Source organism: Trematomus bernacchii, unplaced genomic scaffold (genome assembly GCF_902827165.1).
Source record: "Trematomus bernacchii unplaced genomic scaffold, fTreBer1.1, whole genome shotgun sequence".
Taxonomy (NCBI): domain Eukaryota; kingdom Metazoa; phylum Chordata; class Actinopteri; order Perciformes; family Nototheniidae; genus Trematomus; species Trematomus bernacchii.
The window spans coordinates 17,945,964-17,973,501 of NW_022987714.1; the positions used below are offsets into that span (position 1 = coordinate 17,945,964).

Below are 27,538 nucleotides of genomic sequence, written 5' to 3' on the forward strand. Positions count from 1 at the left end.
TTTATTCAAATATCACATATTTGGGTATAAACAGCAATGTTTGGTGCTGTGAGAAGCTAATGGCTGTATGAGAGCGTCCGGTTGGCTTCAATCAAGCACAACAATGTTTTTATTATAACTCTCACTGGCAGAACGGTAGACACAGGTTCACTCTGCAAGTTAAACCATCGAGTATAAAATAATATTCTATTTTAAATTGCGAGAGCCACCAATTTGGCAATAGCTAGCTGGCTTGTTAAGTAGATAGCTAACTTTTGCTAGCTATCTTTTTAAGTAGATTGCCAACGTTCGCTAGAACACTAGTTCAGTAGGTAGCTAACGTATGCTAGCCAGCTTGTAAAATAGATAGCCGATGATTGCTATATTAATAGCACACAGACCGATTATTTGGATTTGGTCTCCATGTTAAGTTGATTTTATAAAAGCTATTGACATTTGCTTTAGTTTGTAGTCTGACGTCATGCTAATGTGCTTCTTTCCTCACAGTAGAGCCAACTACACCAAAAACACTAGAGTTATGAAAGGTGTCCTTACATTTTAAGCCATTTTCACATGTCATCCTGGTAGCCACTAACATATTATGGATGTGGTAGTTTAAAATCATTCCGTAGCAGTAAATGATCCTCAATACAATTCATTGTTTACAGCGCTGCTAGTGCGAAACCGGGAGAACCAACACATGTCCGAATCGGAACTGGGTAAAAAGGGAAGGGCAACATGAGATGAATAAAACCACAAAAAGAAAAGTGATTATAGAATGTTGACTTTAATCATACACAAGACAGAGATTGCCTACGGAGTAAAGCCTTTGTGTTTTACAGTGAGGACAACAGAGCTTTGGTCAAATATTTGAAATGTCACTCCACACATGCAAAATAAACCTGGAACGTTAAGACAACAGTGGAGCAATGCAGTGCATGCTGTGTTCCAACCCAGTCTCACGGCATTTCGTGTTATAGTCACGAAATTAATCTATTGATTCGTGTTCACCAACACGATTTCGCCATTTTTTTCGTGTCACACAGAACGATTTTAAAAGCAATGTAAATAATAACAAATTAGAAGGAAAAAGACATTTAAAAAAAATACAGATTTAAGTATTCTGACACAGAACGATTTTAGAAGCAATGTATTTATATTGGTAGTATGTTTCGTGCCTGCACCAAATAATAACAAATTAGAAGGAAAAAAAGATGACATAAAATACAGATTTCAGTATTCTGAGGCTCTGAGCCATTTCTTTTCCTCACTGACGGCAAAAAAACTCCGACATTATACAATTTAAAATAAAAGGGATAGGGTTAGGCTTAGGGTAAGATATTGAGTAAGAACATGTTTTTATGAACCACACAGCTTCTGGTCTTCCAAGACCCGACCGGACAAAAAGACGTGGTGCAGGCACGAAACATACTACCAATAGAAATACATTGCTTTTAAAATCGTTCTGTGTGACACGAAAAAAATGTGAAAATCGTGTTGGTGAACATGAATCAATATATTAAATTAATTTCGTGACTAATAACACGAAATGCCGTGAGACTGGGTTGTGTGTTCACATGTTTAAAATAAAAGGCACTTATTAATGACATAAACAAGAGCAGAGACGCAAACATGGATAAGTAAGACTAAACAGGTGTATCAAAATGTACAATAAATACAGTTAAACCTTTTCTTTTCTGAATTAAAAGATGCTTATCTTTAATCTCCCTTTCATGATATCAATGCAGGGGGACAACAATCCGTACAGAATTATTTATGACTTCAAAAATCTAAAATCTTATGTAGATGTCTGCGACTGTAAAGCATTGTCCAATTTACAATATAAAGTCATGCATTTTGTCTTTCAAGGATATATTTAAAAAATACAGATTTGTGTGGTAAATGATCGAACAAGGAATGTGATGTATGCTTTCAGATAAATGAAGATACAACCAAAAGAAGGAGAAACATGTGGTCCATAGAATAATGTTCCCACGCTTGGCTCAGTCCACGTTCCTGTACCTGGTGAAGAGGTTATAGAGGACGCGCAGTGTGGACTTAAGGTCGCAGTTCACTATATCTGGAGAAACAAAAAAGAGAGAAAGAATAAATTAATCATAAGTTCTATATAGACATACAGGGTGCGTACGGGTGCTGGAAATCCTTGAAAATGCTTGAAATTGTACGAGGTGTTTTCAAGGTTTGAAAAATGCTTGAATTTTGGGAATGGTGCTTGAATTTGGGATAAAGTGCTTGAAATTGTAAATGCTTTACTTCGCTTTTTAGATTAAAAGAAAATAAAGAAGTCTGAGCGCGCTTAATTGCTTCGCTTTTACATAAAACAGCTCCGCTCCGGCCTTCCCGCGCAATGCGCGTGACCGGCAAGTGTTTTTGTTTCGTGTGTGAGCTGGGCATTCTGATGAGAGTGATAGATGACAGTATGCCAGGAGGTTGCCGTTTCAACGAGCGTTGGCTAGCAGAAGACAAATACAAGCCATGGCTAAGACGAGGGTCAAGCGAAGCCCAAGAGTAGCCTCCTGCAAAGTGTGCAACAATAACGATGCGAGAGTCTGCGCTGACGAGCCACACACCACACGAAAGGTACGCTGTAGTAGAGCATTTTAGATTAGGCTAACGTTGCATGTAAAATACATGACACTTTTCTCTGTGCGCGGCAAAACAAGCTCGCCAAAATGGCTTCACTAGTCTGGCAGTATTTTAAGTGTCCGAAAAGGACAATAAAATAGCGGTATGCAACGTGTGTGAAGCAGAAATCCTGCAGCTCCACCCGCTGTGACGGACCGGTGAGAGGAGCAGAACACACATTAAGAGTTAGACCTAACACACTTAGCTATTTGATCTACCTCTGGAACAAGCTAGTTATAAATATATTTATTCTTCACTGTCGGGTCGCTCATTACTGGATCAGTGAGCTGCAGGAGATACTGACGGGCTGTCAGGAGAGAGAGAGAGGGGGAGAGAGGAAAAGAGCGATATCGGTATCGGCCGATACTGATTCCGGCGATCGGCTCCAAAATTGGCGATCGGAGCATCCCTAATAATTGTATATGATATGTTTTATAATGATTGATCATTAAAGTGTTCTCAAAGCTGGTAAAGGTGCAGCTAGTTTGAATGACTTTGTATACTACAGAGTAGCTTGTGAATTTACTCCAGGTGGAACTAAAGTCTGATTTAACACTTGGTTATATTTCACATCATTCATCCACATCTGTAAAGTAACTAAAGGTATTAAATACATGTAGTGGAGGAAAAGTACACCAGTTACCTCTGACTTGTGTTTACTGCCAACCTAAAAGTACCTCAAAAATAATAATCAATAATGTATTGAAAAGTTATTTGTCTGATTGTTTTATATTGGCTCAGCCAGGTTATATGGGATGCCCAGTCTACGTACAGATGGGTCTCATTTTGAAATATTAAACTTAGTTTTCTTTTCTAACATTTTTAATTTTTCATCCTCATGTAGAATGCTATTATGAAACACATTTGGTTGTTTATAGCATAAAGAACATCAGATTTAATGTGAGGTAGGGAAATAATCATTTGAGTATAAGTATGTGTATATAAATATGTAATTTACAACAGCTGTAAGATGCTTGAAAAGCTTGAAAATGCACCTTGAAAATGCTTGAAAAGTGCTTGAATTTGACTTTGGAAAAGGTGTAAGAACCCTGGACATATCTTGGAGCCATACTTACAGCTAAGGTTAAGATGAATACTAGGTAGATAAATGTATAATAACACATTTTCTTTATAATAACCAGTACATTTAATGGTAGCTATGTGATAAATGTTATGAACTGGTAACTTTCAATACATTTTTGTATTTAAAAACAAATATTTTATGTAAAGATATCTTTTTGGGCCTCTTGTGCTTTTATTATAGCGACAGGTTTGAACTGGGGAGATAAAGGGGATGACATGTGTATATGATCCCCAGATCAGAATCGAACCCAGGTCCTCCGCCGTGGGGACCGAGCCCCGGAACATGGGACCAACTCAACAAGGTGAGCTATCCCAAGGCCCAATTTCTTGAGTTTTTGTCAGATTGAGAGTTTTCACAAGTTTACATATTTAGTTTTGACTGAAGACCTGCGGTTGCTTATTGTTTTGATTGTATGTTGTCAACCCTGCTCAATAGTGGCTTATTCAAAGAATATTGGGACATTTATATGAATGAACATACATCCAGTGAGAATATAGAGATCCTCGCTGGGCCCCTCCTGTTTAGTTGGCTGAAATGAGATCAAGGCTGAATCGTCACGTCCCTTAGCACCACGTGTGGCAACCAGTTGCAAAGGTCTATATATCCACCATATTTGATGTGTATGGGGATTTCCTTCCCAGTTAGCATAATGTGAATGATTACAATCATATAACAAGGCCATGCAAAAGTTACGGCTCATTTTATTGTGAAAAACTAATACAGATTGTTGTTTTGATGTAATATGTAGTGAAGCGGCTGTAGTTACTGATTATACCTTTGTTACATTATATCACATGTCATTTAGCTTACACTTCCCTATCGCTGAGCCACAGCCGCCTGATGCAGTTTTTGACCGAACTGCCTTAAAATGAATGCAATATGTGTAGATGTTGTCTGCAGCCTAAAGTCTACTAAGCAGGTGATGCTGCAGGCTGCTCTCTGGGTTTTTCCAATGTATCAGATACAAGTTCAATCAACAGGTAACAGGAACATATCTTCTCAAATGAGAATTACAAACAAAAGTTTATATCCCCAATTAAATGTGCTTCCTACCCTCTGGTCGGGGTTTTGGTCTCTCCAGACCTCCGTCCTGCATCAGCTCAAAGGAGAAGGACACATTGTGGACCTGCAGGGAGAGAGAGGCTGTTAGGACAAACACGAACAATCACAGCTCCTCTCTGATAACAGAACATGGACACTGGTTGCTAAATCCCAAAATACACTGTGGGTCGATTCAATCGTGCTACCACAGCTTCCTGTGTGGGCAAACACAACACTGCCCTGTGCTGTAAGACCATAAGCCTTCAGCAGATGCACAAACAGTCACCCTCTTAATGGATACATGTGAGCAGAGTCAATCAAAAACCTCAAAACTCCAAGAGACTGATACAGTCGGTACACGCCAGGTTTTTAATGCCATTACAAGTGCAAGAGCATGCATGTACGGGCTGACCATGGATGTATAAAGTGAAGGGGCGCTGTTCATTCCTATGAAAGTCACTCAGGGGCGCATGCAGCCAAAATGACCTGACTCTTGAGTACATAAATACCCGTTTCTGGGCCCATTGGTTGGTGCAGTGATTACATATCTTTGTAGGCCAACCCAGAAGTTAGCGTCACAAGGGCTCCCTCGTCAAAAAGCAATGGGATTTTTCCATTGGACTTCGGAGCATTGCAGACAATTAACTCTGTGGTAAACACGTTTATAATACTGATGCGATTTGTTCAGGAGGATAATCTCCACATATTGACACCACTTTGTGATTTTTGAAGTGTGAATGGATTTGCCAGAAGTGAAAAGCAACTTTGAGGCTATAAACTAACTTTATCCTGGCCACACGATTGTGCACCACCACCGCTAAGCTAAGGGCGGGCTCGTGTTCAGCATGATGATTGTTTAGTAGTCTTAATTAGGTGCTTGTTAGCAACCGCTGTTTCATAACACACAGAAGCTTCAGACATTGACGAGCGGGGTAATTGCTGACGTATTTTATGGTGTAGAACAAAACGTGAAAATCTCTTAGGCCTGTTTAAAACACAGACCGTATTTAAGGCATCTAACCACAAACCCTTAAAAATGTTTTTGACTGAGGCGAGGGAAAGGGAAGTGGTTAAATGCTAATTAATGTTCTTGTTTAAGGACCTATTCCTGCAGCACTCAATAAAGTATATGCACACTTCTGATTTTCCTTAAGGCCTGTCTCTAATCTACTCATTTATGGCAGCGTCACAGCTGGTGTCTGCTCAGTCAGCATGTTACAACCTTAAGGCTCTAATGGTTTTGGCCTTCAAGTGTTTGTCTTGTGAAGTTTATTTACGTAAAAAAGTAACCAAGCGCTGGTATACAGACGTCTTTTTCCCAATATAACCCAATTGTAAAAAATATTTTTTGAGCGCAACAACGTCACAAGCGAGAACGGAAGTTGAAGTAACCACCATTTGCTGAAAAGCCTGGTCAACTTCCTTGGGGCTGATGTTTAATCAAAAGATGGAACCCACGTTTGTTTCGGATGATTCTTTTAAATATCAGGTGGAGTACAGTTCTGTGTAGGAAACCAGAAAAGATATTTGAGTCAATCTGAAAAATAAAAGAGCAAGGGAGAGGAAAAGCAATCAGAGGGAAGAGATGGGAAGAGTTAAAAGATGTTTTCCATTCTCAGCTCATTGTGTCTGTCTGTCTGTCTGTCTGTCTGTCTGTCTGTGTGTGTGTGCGTGCGTGTGCGTGTGTGTGCTTGTGTGTCACCCTGCTGAGATGTACTAAAAGCTTTTATTGTGTGGAAAGCGTGACCTTAGTCTTCCCTAATACAGTCAAAAAGAACAGAAGAGAATGAGCCTTACATAGAGATCTACTGAGCAGGAGTGCTTTCTTGATGCTTGTGCTACTTTTCACAGCCCACCCCTGGTGTATCATCGATATGCATATAGGCACACACACACATGTCACATACACACACACACACCCGCAGTAATAGAGCTGAGCCCCTACACCACTCCAGTGTTTCCCTGTGCAAAAGGAGATTACAGATGCTGTGGGGCTGGTGCCTGTGCTTCCGGGCCAGCAGGAGAGTGTGTGTGTGTGTGTGTGTGTGTGTGTGTGTGTGTGTGTGTGTGTGTGTGTGTGTGTGTGTGTGTGTGTGTGTGTGTGTGTGTGTGTGTGCTGTGTGTGTGTGTGTGTGTGTGTGTGTGTGTGTGTGTGTGTGTGTGTGTGTGTGTGTGTGTGTGTGTGTGTGTGTGTGTGTGTGTGTGTGTGTGTGTGTGTGTGTGTGTGTGTGTGAGCAGTTGTGTACAATGTAGCACTGATGCCCATTCTGCTCCGCAGCTTGGCAGGGGCCGCTGGCCAAGACCCAAACAAAAGGCTACTGTGGTGTCTCCTCAGATTGCCTGTTCAGAATACCGTAGTACTACAGAGGCCAATGGAGTGGGAGATGGCTCTGCACTGAATGGGCTCTGGGGTAAACGGATGGCATTTACCCGGCTATTGAGAGGAGAGTCCTGGCTCCCAGTGTTCAGGATCCTCACAAATCAAGTATTGATTCAAGAGTTTTTCTCAAACTATAGGTCACAACCAAACATGGGTCAGGATCATACAGACTATGGTCGGGATCTTTCTCCTAGCACTTTCGGGTTTCTTCGTCTCAAAGTCAATTGTTTTTTTAATAGCTTTTTTATTAGATGAATGAAATAAGGTATGTGGTTCACACAAGCTGAAAGACTGTCTTGTCTTTATGTATGACATAACATATGTCAGTAAAGACCACACTAGTGAATGTTTGAAGTCTATGTTTCATAAAAACAGCAGTTGCTAACAAGACAACAAGTGAAACTACCAAACGTCATCATGATGAACATTAGCCACCTTTAGCTTAGCGACGGTGACGTCATATGAGGATGATGTAGTTCGATTATAGCCTAACGTAAGATTTTCACTTCTGGCAATTCCATGTATGTGTAAAGTACTGTTAATATGTGGAGGTTATTATTATTTTTGGCCATTTTCCAAAATCCAATAAAAGAAATCCCATTGCTTCTTGTCCAGTGAGCCCTTGCAATGCCAACTCCATGTCAGCCTACAAAAAACATCATCACTACACTACTCTATAGATCTCAAATATTTAAGATTTTGTTAATTAATATGGCTCAGATAACAACAAGTACACATGCCTGCTTGTCCAAGACGCAGCATCAAAAAAGTTGCATTTGTACATATTGTGGAATTCTTGCTGTCTTATTACGTGATCCAGGCCCACTCTACAAAGGTCACAGCTGCTTTCTTATTTCATGGGTAGAGCAACAGATGTAACACAAAACTAATCAGAAAAGAAGAGAAAGATATGCATTGAGAAACGTTTGTTGGCCCTGAATTAAAAGCAGTGGATAACAGAATGATGGGATGACAAACGGCCAGCTTTGACCCAATCTGAACATCACGAAACATCACATACAACAATACTTAGGAAAAAGATATGGGTGAATAAGTAAATATAAAGACATTTTCACCCAAAATCTTGAGTTTCAAAGATGAATACCCCCTTCATTCAATCAAACAAGCATGAAATACCCTAGTACCAAGTATGTCCTTCTAAGTGCTGCACTGACCATATTTGGAATCAAGTGTACACGTTTGAACATTGTACGTTTATCTCGTTCCACTCCTCCTGCTCAACTTGTCTCTTTATAATATGGTTGAGGTCATGTGACACTTTTGAACGATCTCTGAGGGACAAAGAAAAAGAAATCACACTACACCTTTTGGTCAAAATTCTCTGGTGTTAGGAAAAAGTTGTAGAGCGGTACAAAGTATCCCTCCAGCAGCCCCATCAGCAGCACCAGGTACACACCGTCTGCAAACTGAGAGAGAAGGACAGGGATGTAACCTTGATAATGGACTAACAGCAATAATGACTTAAATAGGTGGCATTTTCCCAAGTTTCCACAAGACAACAATCTCAATTACTATGAAAAACATGTTGTGATGGACATGCTTTTCAAAATAATGGACTTTTGGAAAATTGGAATATGAAGTCAAGCATTGTGTCAGGTATTTGAAAAAGGTTTCCCTGCGTTTATATGCAGGTGTGTGACGTACCTGTGTGTCCAATTCAGACACCTCCAGGTTGAGCTTGTTGAGGTGTTTGTTCACAAAAGTGATCAATGTCTGAGAAAACACAAAGGAAGGTATGTCTCAGAAGTTTGCGACATTTCAGATAACACAGGTAATGAAAATGCAAAGATATGCGTACACAAACATAAATTGTAGACATGCATACATTTAAAAAAACGACTTGGCCTTTGGCAACCATACTGGAGGTCTTAACCACTGTGACAACTTCTATTTTTAAACTACACACTTAATGTCTGGACAGAAGTGAAAACGCAGACAGTGTTCAATTTGATTGTGATGAGTGTCAATTTGGACAGAAAATCATTTAATCACTGATATATTTATTCAACTGCATTTGGCTTGTAAGAAACTAAACAAACTGCATTTGGTCGAGAATCACAGTTATTACACGCAATTATATGACTCATCAATAAGAATCTGAATCTTAGGTCGCATTCACACCTAATAGTCCGTTTTCAGGTGCGCACCAGACCACAGTTTGTTACATTGTTTCATTTTTCAGAAGGTTCTGTTTGCGTTCACACGGGCAAAATTCAAACGGACTATAAACTTTAAACACAAGTCATGTGCACGGAAATGCTGTTCAACGCAAATCCCGGCAATTTCTACCGGAGCCTCCGCCGTGGAGCATCGGCAGGCCAGGTTATTTTCATGCTGTTGTTAATCTGGAGAGCATATCAACAGCAACGGCGCATAGGATTATATAATCAGACAACGTGCGATACAAAACATTATAATTTATAACACATATAATGAGAGACGTTCTGCAGTAAGGAGGGGGTTTCACCGACGACAGGTGGCTTTTATGTATAGTTTTTAGTTTGATAGTTGTTTTTACTTTACACGACACTGTTCAACACATCATTCTGCTTCACTCTTTCACTAAAGAAATGAAGACACCCGCGTTCTTGTGACACGTAAATACTACGCTTCCTATGTTTTGGTGCGGACTGCGTTCACACCAGCAATGAACCGCTCCAGAGTTCACTAGCAAGCCGTCCGAGACCACCTATTTTAGCGGACCAGAGTCCGGTTGTTTAGTTCACTTAAGAGGTCTCGGACTGTGTTCACACCGACCCAAACGAACCGCACCAAGCAGCTAAACGCACCAGGGTTCGATTCAACCGGACTATACAAGGCTGGTGTGAACGCACCTAAGACTTTCTTTGTGGATTCTAAAAGATTATCCACTGTTTTTACAGATATCTCTTTCCTAATGTAAATCAATGGGAAAAAGTATTTTTGGGCCGAATAAAGTCAATGCCATGGCAACTGACTTGGAACTTGTAGTATTATCATTTGGCCAGTAGAAAAGTTTCGTCAACAGCGGATGCTCTTCCTAGGAGACTAGCATAAAACCTGATTTTTATATTGATGTATTTGCCATTCCTCCATCAGACCGCCATAATGGCGACAAACATGGAAGCTCAACTCCAGATTGCCACTGCAAAGCCTCCGTACCTTTTTGACAACATTCAGCTTATCCGGAGCATGGTCAAACAGGGTGTCGAAAGCATCACGCTCTGTAAGAAAACAAACTAAATTAATTATTATCCCAGAAATGTGGATACTCCTGGAATAAACATTGTTCTATACACTGTTCTACATACCGTGCCTGCCAGAGAAAGCCCTGCGAGAAAGAGGAGAACATCAGAAAAAAGATTTAAAAAATAAATAAATCACAACACAATTCCGAGGCAGTATTTGCTCAATACTGGAATATCCATACAAGACAAAGGGAAATGAGGACTGTGCTTCCAGTTCAATCACAGAGGAATGTAGAGAATGAAGGGATTATGTCTCAGAAATGACAATACAATAATGTAACTAGGGTATCATAATTTGATTAACAATAAACACAGGTACACCTTGGGTATTCGTATAACCTGGGTATCATCACTGGGAGCTTAACAATGACACATACTGTAGCACAATGCAATAATCTCAACAATACAGTGTGGTATTGATACAATGAATGAAGACATGCAGGTTTTCTATGGGAATGGAGGGGCCTCTGTTATTACAATGTGAACACTGTGGAGGATGTTGTTTTTGGAAAGGGTCAGGTGGTTTTTGGAGAGGAGAGAACACCGCAGTGTGAGTGTCCCCGGGGAAGGGATATCGCGGTGGGCAGGCCAGCAAGAAAGAAATGACACGCACACGCACACACACACACACACACACACACACACACACACACACACACACACACACACACACACACACACACACACACACACACACACACACACACACACACACACACACACACACACACACACACACACACACACACACACACACACACACAACACACACACACACACACACACACACACACACACACACACACACACACACACACACACACACACACACACACACACACACACACACACACACACACACACACACACACACACACACACACACACACACACACACACACACACAGGGTGTAATCTGTGATGGCTAAGGCAGGCAGGTCTGGGCAATGGTCCTGGTGGTGTGGTAATAACCGTATTTCCTCTGTCACCAGTGTGTGTGTGATCATGCTTGTATCCATCTACCATGACAAATGTGTGTGTGTGTTGGTCTCCTGTTATCTCCCTCGTTGCTGCTGTCAGGCTGCAGGACATCCTCAAAGGGAGACAATGAGTGTGTGTGTGTGTGAGAGATGGTGTGTGTGTTTTAAATAGTCTAATTCTTCAGCTAAAGGTGCCATCACATATGTTGTTGAAATGTTGGTTGTATATTCATCATTGCACAGAATTTCTTGCCATATTCCATCTAAAGCAAAGTGTGCTCCAAAGTTTAGTTTGCAGAAAATAAGATGATCAAGGTCACAGTTTGGAATTCTATTCAGTATGTTCTCCATAGAAAAATACTCAAGTCTTTTTAAATGAGTCTCTAATGAGACTTTAAGTTACACAAGTTACACCCTGTGAGGTGTGAAATAAGTCAGCATCAGAGCGTACTCACTCTGTGTTGCCAGTGATCTCCTCTTGAATTTGTCTGGACTGAAGGATGCCCTCTCTTTTCTGGGAGACACGAAAGGAGGAGTGGTTATCAGAAATGTACTGGCACCTGAACTAAGAAAAATGCTGTATTGTCACACTCAAACAAGGTCCCACCCACCTGGACAACCACTACTTGAATGGAAACGTGGTCAGGCAGTCTGATTGGAGCTCTGAAGTGCTGAGACAGCGCCACCAGGAGGTGCAGGATGGCAACGATACTCTTAGCATGAACCGCTAACACCGGGCAAAGAAGAGCAACAGAATGACAGAGAAATATAAGTAATGGAGCAAATAACATGAATACATGGTGGTTCCATGCCGGTATGTATATTAAAGGTGGGGTAGGTAATTTTGGGGAAACCAGCTTGAGTGCGCGAGAATTTGAAAATACACAGCCGGAGCAAATCTGCCACTTCCTTACTGAGCCCCTCCTCCAACACACACGAACGCGCACATGACCAATGAGGGCACGAGATAAGTTTGTGCACAGATGGAAGGCTGACAGGCAGGTAGGCCATCCAGTTATTTTAGCCGGGCCGGCTAAAATGATTGGTCGTGCTTTTTACAGTATTACGGCTTCCACAGATGACATTTTTTAATGGATTTTCAAAGCACTTAAGATATTCATTGCTATCAGGATGTTAAGAGCATTCCATGGAATATAACAAAAAGTGTATCTCGAGCCGGTTTCTCAAACTTACCTACCCCACCTTTAAGTGTTATATAACTGGAAATGCTGTCTTGACTGCAATTAGTGCAATGGTGGGGGAATGAGTCCTAGGAATGAGTTAGATGGCAGGTGGGAGCTGGTCTGATGTGAACAATCGCTCACAAGATGTTAACGCTTTGTTCGAAGACATAATATACCCCACTGATGGATGTCTGAAGCTTCTATGTGTTTAAAATATGGCGGTTGCTAACGAATGGCTTAACTGGACTACTCAAATTAGCCGCCTTTAGCTTAGCAGGGGTTTTACTTCTGATGAATGCATTTATTCTTTAACCATTATAAAAGTGGTTATCATAGTATCATAAAAGTATCTTTGACACATTTCTTATTTTCTGCAATATCCCTAAATCCAATGGAAAAATCCCATTGCTTTTTACCAAGGGAGCGCTAGGGAGGATAACTCCTGTATCCTCATAAAAAAATAAAAACAGCACCAATCTACTGAGATGAGAACAACAGCAAATGTAGCCATGCATGTCAATTGAGCCTTCCAATTCTCCATTGATAACCCTTTTTTATCTGACACATAATAATAACTTCTATCACATCACCTTTTGATTCTGTCTTTAGCTTTAACATAAATATGATATGCGTATATAAGAGAAGGAAGGGGAAATGAATGTGGGCTAAAGAGTCATAAATACCTCAAATTGTTAAATAAGACAACAAATAGCCTATTAATAGCCCACCGTTAGGTTTTTACCTCTGGCATTTGTAATTATCATATACCTTTGTTTGCCACAGATATTACTTTATGCCAGGGGTGTCAAACTCAAGGCCCGGGGGCCAAATCCGGCCCGCGACTTCATTTAATGTGGCCCCACAAGAGCTCTGAAAGAATATAATACGTTTATTATACGGTTACATGCCGATTTACAGAAGCACGTTGCCCATTAACTACATGCCCCACAATGCATCTCAAATATGACTTCAAAATTTCACTTTTTTTTACATTTTCAATTTTTTCTCCAGAATTTGGCTTTTAAAAAATAATAATTTTGTGACATTCTCACTGAAGAGACTTCCAATGATTTACCCTAGACTTCTGCTTTCAGACGTAGTTAATTATGAAGTTATTACCCTATCCGATAATGATCCAATGCAGAGGCAATAATGTCATATAATACATACGTTTATATTAAATATTTACATATGTATTTTCATAGAGTCTTAAAGTTACAACCGGCCCTCTGAGTGCAACCAAAATGCTGATGTGGCCTGTGATGAAATTGAGTTTGACACCCCTGCTTTAGCCAATGGAAAATCCCATTGCTTTTTGTCGAGAGAATACTTCCAATGGCAATTCGCGGGTCGGCATATAACAATACATCATCACTGAACCACTCTATAGGGAGCCATGTTACCCACTTACTAATGCATTAAAAAATGTTCATAATCTGTTTCTTTTGTATTTCTTTGCAATAAAAGAGTCAATACCTTTCTGTATGAAATGGGTCGCCAAACAGCAACATATTTTCATTCTTCCAAATATTCTGAAAAGTTTTACGTGGCAAGGTCACATTCCTTCAACGGTAAATACAGACACAAGATGCCAAAAGCTGCCTTGAAGGGATATTAAAGAAAGTAAAATAAATACAGAAAAAAAGAAATTCTGCCTAAAGTCATCCATAAAGAGTACTCCAGCGAGAGACACTGAGCCACATGTCTTTAGTCAAGCGAACAAATAGGATTTACCTTTGGGTACACAATCAGGATCAATTAAGTGTCCAAATCACAGAAAGCAAGCTAAAAGCCTTCAAAAAGAAAACCTATTAGATCCTCTCTACATAAGAGGATCCAAATAAGACACATCAGGAGAGATGTTTTTCTACAGCTCCTGAATGAGGAACGAAAGAAAGGACAAACAAAAGTGAATTGATTAAAAAGAGAGCTCCTCAAATAAAAGGACTGCAAAATCAATGACATCGCGTGTTATTCACCGTGCTCTTTAGCATTCTTTTTAAGGTATCTCACACAAATAGCTTTCAAGGACAAAGTTGTACCAGAGGTGCCTTTAAAGAATGTCATATTATTTGGTTTGAAATAAAATTCATTTGATACGGCCTCTCTCTAGTGCAGTGCTCTCACAAAATCAATTCTGTAATCTCAAAGCTTTCTGTGTCTCCATCATGTCATCCATATTTCTACCTCGCTCATACAGTAATGCGCTCTTTAGCCACGTGGCCCACATCCATCCCCCCCCCCCTCTTATATATCTAATATACATTATTATTTACTAATCTGTGACAGATAAAAAGGGCCATTAAAAAGAACTATCTTAATATATTCTGCAGGCTTTTATAAAAAAAGACTCAGGTCACATGGAGAACACATCAGTATCTGTTATAAATAATCACAGATGCTACCATGATAAGAAAACAACATTTGGAAACATATGTTTTGCTTAATATTCCTCAATTTGCACGAGTACCTATATTTTATAAAAAAAATGATTGTACTTTTACCTCAGTACTTTTCTTTAAAGTACAGATGAATATTTTTACTTGATTTGTTCGGTACTCTACATGTCTTATGGCGCTTTTCTTACAGTTTAGTAACTGGGGTAGTTACTATAGTAACGCAGTGTAGGCGGGGTGATCGGCTGTTCGGCGGGCGGAGCAACACTGCGAAAAACTGCCGTGACGTCATCTTCAATGCGAACCACAAAACCAAAACATTAGCCGTTAGCTGTTAGCACTCAGAGCTCACAGCTCCTCATATCTGTTCAGAAACTAGACAAAAGTTAAACAAGTACAAACCACATCGTGTGTGGCATCGCGTGTGTCATCGCGAATACAGTCGCTGGTTTATTTATGTCTGTAGGCCGTTGTTGTGAGTGTGGACGATCGGAGCATATACTGCGTTAGCTTAGCCGATCTCCATTCAGAAAACACGCATTTTAAAAGGTTTTTCCCCTGCCGTCTGTCTGCAGACTTGTCAAAGCATTAATTCATGGTTTTTACTAACCGGTATCAGTATGTTGTTACTTCGGCATCATTTTGAAACGTGTATTACAATTAAATCACGGTCAAATATGTTCATGTTGTTGTAGTTGTAGCCCCCTTGCCAGCGATTCTCTCTGACCATTCAGCAGTCGAGGGTGTTTACGTCACTAGTTTAGCATATTCAGCCCGGTTGTTGGCCCGGTAAGAACCTCGATTTTGGAGGGCCAGAAAAAAGGTGAAAAAGTAGCCCGGAACTACCCCTAGTGGAAAAGCAAAGAAAAACGGGCCGGGTTTGGCCCGGCACGCTTAAACCGTGCTACGTGCTGCAGTGGAAAAGCGCCATTAGAGTCTGTTGGTTTTAGATGCAGTTATGTTTCACAACAGTCTTAAAGAAATCAAATGTGAGTAAGGGACAGATTTCAGCAGCTGCAATAATACAGGAGAAAAACGAAATGTTATTGAGAGACTCACTGCAGCAGAAACAGGAGTAGTGTAAAAGGTATTTAAACTGGATTAAGGTTGTGCAGTGCTACCCTTTTAAAACGGCACAGATTTTTCACTTAAAATTCAGGTTATTGCACATATTTTTAATAAGTTGTAATTTGTCCTATTCTTGTATTTTAAATATATATATTTATGTCTGTTGGAAAGATTTATTTGTATGTTTTTAAATTGTACATTTAAAAAGAAAATTGGCTTTATAATAGTTTTATATTTGATGTTTGCACCATTACACCAAAGCAAACTCCTTGCATGCGTAAGCCTACTTGACAATGAACCTAATTCGGATTCAGAATTGATGGGAAATATGTTAGGGCATGACTTTAAATTACAAAAAACTATTATAGATTTCAGCAATACAGTTGTATAGAAAGTAAAAAGGTCATATCCTTACAGTCCACATTCCAGCGGATGCTCCTGGTGGAGAGTTTGAGGGAGTCGTTGATGCGCTCCAACACCGTCTGCAGCTTCTGTTTCTGAGCGATCTCCGACTGGGTCACCTCGGCCACGTTCAGTTTCTCTCCTTCCAGCTTCTCTGAACAACGAGACAGACACAGAGAATTAAATACTAATCTGGTAATACTTAGAGATGTGATGTAAAGACAGTTCATTCAAAGGTACTTTTTAATGATTGCCACTTGCTACTGGGACATGTCTCCATGCTTTAATGTTCAAAAAGCTCTTTATTTCTCTCATACTGCCTGAGCTACAGCACCTCTTTTCACCCTCTGTCTGAAACCAGAGCCCAGTCTGCTCTGATTGGTTAGCTGACCGGCTCTGTTGTGATTGGTCAACCCTCAGAGATATTCCGGCCCTTAGCATATCACGTACAATGTGTTAGAGCGCTAGTCAATAGAAGCGCGAGTGTTATGTAGTGATGTCACTATCCTACTGAAGTAAACAAAGGAGTCCAATCGAAGCGTTTCAGACAAATGTAAACTAATACCTATATAACACCCTACACCTACAGGAATGGGAAATCCCCAAAGCATTATGGGTGAACTGCTCACCGAATAGTTTCTGCAGGACCTGCCCATCGTACAGATCTTCAGCCAGATCCTTCACAATGATCCTCTCCCCCACCAGAACATCGTTGATCCAGTCGATCAACACCTACAGGGGAGAATCAAATACTATTTACTCATAATTAGAACTTGTTAAATCTTTGAATGTCATTTTGCGAAATAAGGATTCATCACCAAGTAATTAATTCAGAATAAATACTTATAACCTTGTAAACTTAATTAAATGACATAACATTTCATTTAGCTAATGCTTTTAACCAAAGAGATTTCCAATGAATGTATTCAACCATGAAGAAACTAATTTAAAAAAGCATGAATCCTTTGAGTACATTAGGGTTCAATAAGCCAAACCACTCTAAATGCTTTGTACATTTGTATAATATTTGTTTTAATTATTATTATTGGCCAAGGTGCAGTGTAAACAGGTGGGATGTCTTTTCTTAAGTACGTTCAGATGAAACATGTTTTGCCCCTCATCTCAAACTGGCTGATTAAACACTGAATATCTGCAGAAGCCAAAACTCAAACCTCTTATTTCCTAGATAATAACTCAAGTCAATTCAAGTTGTTAAAATCAATGAAACAGAAGGTGAATCTTCGCCAATTGAATAGCTCTGCATTGCATTCGGAGAAAACTATTTCCAAGATGTTATTTAACAAAAATAACAAGCCGTAGAATTTCTCTGTGTTTTTGCAGCCATTGAGAGTAACCTTTATGAACTTGTAGTTGTCAGTACATCTTCAAGAGTCATTTTGATGATGTCATCTGCGTAGAGAATGCAAAAGAGAATCTCACACTGAGCTTTAATAATAACTAAATAAGGGAAATAACGAAAAACAGTCTTATACTGCGTGTTGCTGTTGTTTATAGTGTGTGGTTGTTTGCTGTGGGCTCTACACACTCACGTAGGAGCCCAGCAGATAGTTGATGGCGGCTGGACTCGTTGTGTTGTTGTGCAAAGCTTGGCGAGTAAAAACACATTATTTCTGATGTAGTGCTGTTAGTCCAGCTGCATGTCTATGAATTGCTGGTTTCAAGCCATTTCACAGATTTTTACTGGAATTTAAGTAGCAAATAGTGAGGATGTCTGTCCTACTGGGACTGTAGTATTGGCCCAATCCGAGGCCTTTGGTAGCCTAACAAAGGTTCCCCATAAGAATTTGCCAATTTGAATCTTGTGACTGTTCACTCAACCTCATGTCACGTACGATTGTTCCTCCAGCTGATGCCTGTTCCCCTGCACCAGCAGCCACCTCAGTTTGAATGTGGGGATTACATTCTAAATGACAATGTATCCAGGATAAATGGTGGTGTACTTCATGAGCTCCTGCAGTTTTGCGGTCATTCTTGGAGTTGGGGTCCACCATGGTGCGCACTTCATTCTCCTCTAATGGATTAAGACAGATTCAATGCAAGAAGAACATTATTATATTATAATATATTCCTTAGTGTGTTAGGGAGAAGAGCAACAGAACCTATAAGAAAAACAACATTTACCAGCTTAATACATTTTGCTTTCCCAAAAACACTGCAAATTGGTCTGCACTTGAGATGTTTCTTTCTTTTTACACCAGTGTATTTCATGGCATATAGAAGCTGAAGAAAGCAATTGCTGTGTACAAAATAGGACGTTGTCTCAAGCCGTGATGTACGGATACTACGGTTACTGTGGTGATGTATGAAAACAAGTACTACCACATTTTCAGTATTTTGTCTTAATTATCAATTCTTGGGACAGCGCTTGTACAAATATTGATGTAGTTAATAAGATCCTTTAACCAAAATCATTGGCCACCGTATTTGACTGATTTAGCAAAAGATTGTGAAATGTTATTCAGGTAGCAGCTCGGCTGAATGTAACAGGTAGTCTCGGTGTAGTTTACCCAGCATGGTGTCCTCGGGGTCCAGCTCATAGTGGGAGGGGCTGAGAGGAAGGTTGATGGCGTTTATCCCCTCCTCCTGAAGCTCGGACACTACGAGGGAAAGGTACGAATGTTATCATCACATCGGTCAAACACTGTAGTGTAGATACAATACTTTCCTATATTGTTTAGAAATGTCAATAAATAGCCAACAATTAAAAGGTAAAGACGACATTTTTCTACATTTTTCTTAACGTCAAAAGTTCCTGCAAAAATATAAAAAACTAACATAGGTAAACCGTGCCATAGCTCTGGATTATTACATATTATGTTAAATGTTATAATGGGTGCTGTTGTGAGTATTTTCTGCACAAGTACAGTACTTCAGGGATCAAAATAACATATTTTGTTTTATTCAATAGTTGATTCATAATTTTTGTATTTTAGAAGCAAAAAACGTTGAATGCGGCTTAGTGTTTTTGCTTGATGAATGACCCACAAGGATGATTTAAAATTAAAAAAGCGTGACATTCAAACAAAACAAGTAAATGAAGCAGGGTTACAAATGTATCCACCATCCATGAGCTACATGTTTAGCACAACTTAGCCTGAATCAGATAAGCAGAGACAAAGAGAGATAAGTTAACCTTGCTTGCAATGAGATATTTCTATAAAATGTTCCTTTGATTCCACTAACAACCATCAGCAGCCCCTCCGTGAAGAGCCTCTTGACGTGAGGCAGACAGACACTAGTGTTGCTTCCTGCTTCTCAGCGGGCTTTACAGAAGCCCAGCATGCCATTGTTCGCTGTGTGTCAGATACCTGAGGAGGCTCCATCGCTGCTGTTCTGAGTGTGTGTGTGTGTGTGTGTGTGTGTGTGTGTGTGAGAGAGACTGAAAGCATGGAGTGAACATCCTGTGAATTTCTGTGTTCACTGGAACAACATCCTCTCAATCAACACTATCCACAAGTGCCTACATGTGCAGTATGTCTGCATGAATACACTCACATATAACAGCGCCCGGGGTGTATGAGAATATTCCTATAGAGTGACACATGCCTCACTGTTCATTCTGTGGTGAGAGGGTCTTACATCATGCAACGTGTAAAACCACAATACTGAAGAGCTAAGAAATAAGTATGTTATGTCGACTGAAGTGCATGTAGATGTAACAGTTGATATTTCTTATAAACTTTGCTTCATTTTACTTTTGTATTGTTGTCTTTCTGTCTCTTTTTATCTTTTTTGATGGAGCATGTATGGCGTAGAACAGAGATACACTCATCAACAACAGTGGAAAGTGTGGGAATTGGTGGAAGCCAAACCAAGGGCTATTGCATTGGCTTCAACTTGGCCAAACCTTTCTTGGTGCAACATGGAGAAGTGAAAATGCTTTGTTTATTTTGTATTGTCCAAAGTGCTGTGTCTCACTTTGGTTAAATGGATTCCTTGCGTCCCTCACTTGCATCGTTTCCAAGACGCAAGGAAACCACGAGAAGCAGGGAAATGAGTTTTAAGAGCAATGGGACATTGTTTCCTCCGGAGCGTCACGTGAAGCGACGTCCGTTTGTGATGACGCTGCACAGCTGATCGTCTGACAGCAGCCAGATCAGTGCACGCGCTGCATCGTCCAATCAGTGAGCGATACACAGTAAGGGGGCGGGGCGAGTGTCTGAGGATTTCCCCGGAGGATGGTCTGGTAGTTCCTCGATTATCGCTCCTCCGTTATCGCTCCTCGGTCCTCTGGCACAAATAAGGCCACTGGGACGCTACTCAAGATGGCGCAGACAAATCAACTTCCGGTGATACCGGGACCGAGGAGCGAGGAAATGAAAAATAAGAGAAGTGAGACGCACCCACACTCTTGGAAACTATACCAGAATATAAAATGCTTTAAAATGGTCAGCTTAGTTATTAAGTTTCAAAGAAATTGGCGTACATTACCAACATGTTCCCCCCAATGTTGAATAGGTATTTACAGCTTAGATGTCAACTCATCTACACATTCCAGGAAATGATTGGTATTGGGTAACTAACCAAATAAGCTAATTCCTCACCATTCCTCATCATCAGGTAACACCCAAACAGAAGTTTGTCTCATTGTGTTTATTAAATCACTCCATCAATTTCTGTTCATTTGTAAAACAGCAGCATTTTGATGGAAGAATACACAAGTCGGTTATGAGACTCTATTTTCTCATGGATGGTTAACAGAAGACAGAAGAAAAATGTTGAACTATAGGTTGCTGTTTGATTAGGATTAATGCATGAAGGGGTTCTAATACAGTTCTACAGTTCGTGAGTGGCAATTAACAGACTCGTATGGAGGTAAAGCTGTGAAAAATAGCAACGTAGCAATTAGCACAGTCTGATAAAACTGTAATTATCACTTAGGCATACAAGTGTGATCACATTTATTTAGTATGGTGGGTAGTTTTACACACAGTAAGGAAGTGAAACCACTAAAGTATTGCAGCAGTTAACTTACTAACCAGCTGTGTTTCTATACTGGTATGTCATATGTCATATTATGTACAATAGCTATAGTGCAGTGTTGGTAATGGTAATCTTGAGTCTCAGGCTCATCCAACAATACGATATACTCAACATTAAAGTAAAAGACACAAAATAGTGCAATATTTCTTTTTTATTTAATTATATTTCATGTAAATATTTAGGTCATTTTTCTTACAATTGAATTGATTTGACTGTGACCATGCACCAAATACACCAAAGTAAATTGCTTGTATGTTTTAACCTAATTGACAGTAAATCTGTTTCTGAAAATATGAACATATCAAAATAGAAAATAAAATAAAACGTTAAATTAAAAAACAGTAAAACAAAAATACTCTATACTGTCATACTACTGTAATAATATTACTTTTGTCGGTAACGGAGTAGTGTAACGCGTTACTTTTATAATTCAGTAATCACACTACAGTTACTAACATTGCCCCGACACGCGTTACTTCGTTACTTTTATAAAATCAGTCATAATCACACTGACAGACAAGAGGGGTTTCCGCCGCAGGTTTATATGTACGTAATCTGCGCGACTAGCGCGTCCACATTTCCACGTGCAGTGCTGCATAAACATGGCAGAGTCAGCGATAACTTTCGAGGGGTGGAGGTATGCCCATTATTTTGAGTTCGTCCGAAGAATAGACAGGAATGTGACGGTGAGGTGCAAACTGTGTCCAGGCCAGAAGCTGTTATCCACTGCTGTAAACACCACGTCAAACCTCAACAAACACCTGCAAAGAACACATGCTAAGGTGAAGCTAATAGCTAAGGACCCCCCGAACCCAGAGTGAGGATGTTGTGAGTCGCCGCCGCCGATTCCGAAGCAGCACAAATTAGAATTTGGAGGACCGGTAACCAAAGCAGAGATGGACAGGCTTGTAGCATCCTTCATAGTAGAGGTAATGTTGCCCATTTGCACAGTGGAATCACCATCGCATCGTTCAGAGATATACTGCGCAAAATACAGATAGCAGGAGACAGAGGACAGCCATAGTCAGAGCTATCTGGATCAGTCTTATGCGACAATGGAAACTGAACTAAAGAGAACTTTTGAAACTTTAGCAGTCTGCGTGATCTGCCTGTAGGGAGGGGCGGGGCCGGCCCTGCGAGTAAAGTAACGAGTAAAGTAACGAGTTACTTTATGTAGAGAGTAACGAAGTAGTGTAATATATTACTTTTTTTTTAAAGTAATATGTAATATGTAATATATTGCTTTTTTTTAGTAACGACCCCATCTCTGGTCATACATATGTGGATATGAGGACTATAAACAGGGATACATGAGTAATATGAACATACATTATGTAAATGGTGGAACTTATTGCTTTTTTCCCCCGAGTGTTAAAAAACATTTGCTCAACATTCACTTCTATTAACACATTGTATATGTTCAGTGCAGATTTGATTTGTTGTTAGCACCCCGAATAGAAACGACAGGCGTCCTCACCGTACATCACTCCTCCCCCTCTGGGCCATTGTCATAAATTGACGGTATGCGCTAAGGTTAACAATGAAAAGCCAAAGCGATGGATGCGTCGTTCAGGAACATGCGATCTGCGTGATGCACACAGTTAAGATCAGAATGATGTCCTACCTGGAGGGCAGAGCGCTCCACAGCCCATGTCTGTCTTTCTTCGTCCCCCAGTTTCAAGCATCCTCTCCTGGCTAGCAGGACCAGCGCTCTCCCCTGCAGCTCATCCTCCACTAATGGAACACCTGATCCCGATATGATTTTATATATGCTCTATTATCACAGAGGAATGTGATTACATATTCCCTCTCCTGATTTATTTTCTCTTGGGATTACCCATTTGGTGTCCGCACATCCCTCGCTAATGCTCTCACACCTTCTGACCTTCTCATATCATCTCACCCCCCATCCTGTGGCTCTCTTTCTCTTCCTTTGCCTCCTTTTCCTTTTTTTTCTTTAACCCATCTTCTCTCCAGTCCCTCTCTCCCGCACGCAGCAGCGACAGCCATAAACGTCACAAGGACCTAAATGTAATAAATGAGCGAGCAGACCACGTTTTCCATCAGGTGGTGGAGCACATGGCAGGCGTCCTGCACTCAGTGTATATGTGTGTGTAGTGAACCCGAGCCAGCATGAATATAATGTGATTGCATGCATGTCCCGTAGACAAAGGCAACATAAAATGGGGCTCAGCTGTGCAACAGTATCCTGAATGACACAAAGTAATCATCCAATTGAAGGAGACCTTTCTCCTTTGATGATAAAACCTGGCCTTTAACAAACTATGCTCTGTGAAGTCTGCTGTATTTCAGAATCAACCCTGCATGGCTATAAACTGAACTGGGCATTTAAAAAGAGACTGTTGGGAGTATTTTTTATTTATAGCCGGTTAAAGTTTAATATAAAGGGAAGTCAGGGAACACTACCCCGCTCCTCCTCTCCCTTCAGTGACTAACTGTGGCGTGACGTCCAGAATCCACTTCAAAGCACAGGTATTGGCCTACCGTGCTGTGAATGGATCAGGCCCTTCCTACACCCAGGACATGGTTAAACCATAGCAGTATGTGCACTTCGCTCTGCATTGCCCAATTGGCTGCTACTTCCTGTCTGCAAGTGGGATCCAAGTAACCCTTACCAAAACACTGCTCGACCAAATTGGTGGACCTAGCTTTCTGTAGATATCAGAACAGCATAAAGTCTATATATCTTCCATAACCGAATGCAAACCCACCTGCACCTTGGCCATTAAACCTTACCCCTCCCCCCAAAAAATAGTACCTATAAGGTTAAGGCCATTTGAAACTAATGCACCAGCGCTTACAATGGTTTGGCTTATTAGAAGCGGATGTACCTGCAGGTTTCTTGATGTTCCAAGTTTGTATCTTCATGGTTTATTGCAATTAAAGAGTGGCAGAGTGATGACGTCTTTTGGTCCCTTGTCAAGAAGCAATGGGATTTATCCATTCGACTTCAGAATAATGCAGAAAATAAGCTCCGTGGCAAACATGTTTCTGATACTTGAGACATTTTCTTCAGCAGGATATTAACACTACTGTTGTATATAAAATTGTATATAAAAGTTATCATGAGGAACCAAATCCTGGTCGCGTGGATGTGCTCCACCTCTAAGCTAAAGGCTGAATTGTCTTTTCGGCGTGATTGTGTCTAATAGTCTTATTTAGTCGCTACTTTATGATTTTGAAGTGTAAATGGCTTTAGTTAGTCTATAAACAAACTACATTGCAGTAAAAATACTTTTACATGATTCACAACTGCTAAGCTAAAGGTGGCCAAGTGTTTGGCGTGATAACGTGTAGTACTCTCATTTACTCGCTTGAAGGCAACCACTGTATTATAACACATACGAGGTTCAGACAATCACAAGGTGAACATTTTGTTGTAGAATAAAAATGTAAAAATCTCTTAAACTTTTGTTAACCACATACCTTATTTCAGGGATCTAACCACACGCACAAAAAGCATTGACTTTAAGATGAGGGAACCTAGATTGGTAAAATGCTAATTCATTTCCGAGTTTTTGACTTATTCTTGAATCAGTCTATAGTAAGTCACTTTGGAATGTAATGTAAAAGGACGTTTCCATGATCAAGACTGTAAATCCCTGTGTGCTCCAAAGCAGCTGTTCTGTATCTGACCCTGACCTCTGACCCTACTGTGGGAATAAACCTTACATCCATGAGAAAAAACATAGACAGTATCGGAACAACAATTGTGTTTCCACTGTGTAATCTTGAGCTATGTATTCTCAAAACTTAAATCCATACATTTCAAAACATAACATAGATGTGCATAGCTGATAAAAGTAAAGTCTGGCACATTCTTTGGTATGCGAGGTTAAGAAGATAAAAAGAGTCACAACCAGTGACAATACAGATTTCTTGTGGAGCCATCAAAGTGACTCATCTTCAGATAGAGAAGTGTATTGCTTGCCCTGTTTGGGACAGAATGACTGTGCTTCAGAATGGATGGTGGCTTACAAAGTTACAAAGTTTAACCTCTGAATTAAACCTTCCGATTGTCAGACATCAGATTGGTCTCCAGCTCCTTCCCTCTCCAGTACTTTCCCCATTGACTTCCCATTACACATAGTAGGCCTATGTGTGAAAGCGGGGGGAATGTTGAAGGAGCCCTCTGCTTCTGTGTGTTTACTCTGCCTCATTCCTCACGTATTACATTAGGCTAGTGGATTCAATTCCTTACATGGCTACACACAGCCCGCGGCCATGAAAACACAAACTTTAACCACACGCTGTAGTTAACGGTGTTTCTTTTGAATGCGTTTAGGCTACGTTTAATGCCTGGTTACAACTATACATTAGCGCTAAACGTGTTAGCTATCTAAGATGTGTGTTTGTAGACTATTATTGTTAACTTGTGGGGACTGTTTCTACACTTTTAAGACTAATGTCGGATATTAGTTAACATATTGGACTCTATCCATGGACTTAACTCAGATATTTATTCTTGACTTCACGTTATTTAGCTTACGTTAACGGTTTACCTTCTTTCGCCTTTTTCCTTCTTGCCAAAGTTCCTCCAAGTTTGCCCAGAAAAGAGTCATCTTTCTTTCTGGAGGACGGGGATTTGGGCGTCGGAGACTTCGGAGAGGACGGGGACTTCTGAGGCGAAGAAGCCATCGTCTTCACGATGGTTTAATCCGGGACAGGTAACACAAAGTTATCCGAGTTGGTGTGGGAGTAAAAGTTGTTTGGAAGTCAAGGAAAAAAAAAAAAATCACCGTCCACTCCCTAAAGCGGAAACGGAATTCCACATATTTTCTCCCGAAGTTGGCTGGAGAGTGTGGCCCCTCCTCTGCGGAGGAGGACCGGTGAGAGGCCTCCTGCTGCTGGCTGTTGGCCAGGGGGAGCGGGAGCTCCGCTGCTCCTCTCCGGAAAAGAGGCTCAGCGGCCGGCCGAGGGGTGTCAGGACTGGAGCAACGTAAGGGACCCAGAAGGTGGAAGTAAAGATAATGTTACACCACAAAAGGCTGTGCTTTGCAGTATATTGCTAAAGGGTATGCCTACTAGACATAGACGACTTGAAACAATTGGTAATTGGCACTATAATTCAGCTCATAGTGGCACATTACACAACACACAAAGACTTTAAACTAATATGCATATTCATCTGATATTAATATATAGTAAATAGCCTACACCTTTTTTACCCTTTACGATTTTTAACCCTGTGTTAGTAGTGGACATGTTGGCTAGGGTTATTGTAGAGTATTCGCATTTGGTCTCTGTTGTCCTTCTGCAGACACCGTACCGGTGGTAGGGATCTACAGGCGTGGTTCGTGTATTGTGATGATAACAGCCATGTGGATATAATGTTGCTCCGTCACTAATAGGTTATTAAACCAAGTTCTATGATAAACATGACTCGTTTATAAGAACATCAAACATGGTGTCAGAAGTCAAGTCTCCGGAGTTTTTTTTTTCGGCTGATTTTTCACGTCTAGGTGACGTTTGCGAGGACAACTAAGCCTGCTCCACGACGCATGCAGCTAAGCTAACATGGCGGATGGATTCCGGAGACCCGACCCACTCGTCTTTGACGGTAACATCGCAGAGAACTGGCGAATATTCGAACAGGAATATGACATTTTCATCGCGGCGGCACACTATGACAAGCCAGCACGCACACGAGCATACATTCTCCTCAATATAGCGGGACCAAGTGGGCACAAGTAAGAAGGAAATTACATACCTAGGATCTATTCTTGAGGCAAACTTCTCCTGTGACAAAATGGCATCCAATTAGTGATGTGTCGGTCGCGAACGAGCCGATTCTTTTGAACGGCTCTTTGGTACGAACGAGGGGAACCGAGTCGTACTTGGTGAGAGCCGTTCTTCTTATCGTTCAATCAAAGTTGGTCCGCACTCACTGCCTGCCAAAATTCACTCGCCTTTTAAAAAGCTTGATTTTGTTCCCCAAACGTATTCTGTGAAGACCCGCCCCTACTCTGATTTGTAGGTTTCAGCACGAGGAGTTAGGTGGGGTGGGTTTTAACGGAATACGCGAGAGAGAGAAGTCATAACAAGTGGTACTGGACAGATAGACGACGTGTTTTTCGGATGTAAAATGAGCCAAACGCGAAAACG

At 40.6% G+C, this 27,538-nt stretch overlaps 1 protein-coding gene across 1 annotated transcript; it reads right to left on the reverse strand.

Moving 5' to 3' along the window:
• Nucleotides 1–1,474: 1,474 nt before the first annotated feature.
• parvaa (parvin, alpha a) lies at nucleotides 1,475–26,337 on the reverse strand. The gene is made up of 13 exons (XM_034141951.1): nucleotides 25,936–26,337; nucleotides 18,937–19,026; nucleotides 18,370–18,440; nucleotides 17,038–17,140; nucleotides 16,422–16,562; nucleotides 11,970–12,085; nucleotides 11,814–11,872; nucleotides 10,442–10,461; nucleotides 10,293–10,354; nucleotides 8,796–8,864; nucleotides 8,456–8,557; nucleotides 4,763–4,835; nucleotides 1,475–2,059 (listed from the first exon to the last, which is right to left on the reverse strand). Exons 1-13 carry the CDS (start codon nucleotides 26,069–26,071, stop codon nucleotides 1,983–1,985), a joined length of 1,119 nt encoding a protein of 372 aa, XP_033997842.1. The 5' UTR covers nucleotides 26,072–26,337; the 3' UTR covers nucleotides 1,475–1,982.
• Nucleotides 26,338–27,538: the final 1,201 nt, after the last annotated feature.

Excerpts from the sequence above, each read along its gene's own strand:
- parvaa (XM_034141951.1), bottom strand. The coding sequence starts at position 26,071 with ATGGCTTCTTCGCCTCAGAAGTCCCCGTCCTCTCCGAAGTCTCCGACG. Across the intron at positions 19,027-25,935 it reads AAGGAAAAAGGCGAAAGAAG|TGTCCGAGCTTCAGGAGGAG; the intron begins GTAAACCGTTAA and ends TTTCCCTCGTAG. Across the intron at positions 18,441-18,936 it reads CCCCGAGGACACCATGCTGG|AGGAGAATGAAGTGCGCACC; the intron begins GTAAACTACACC and ends TTAATCCATTAG.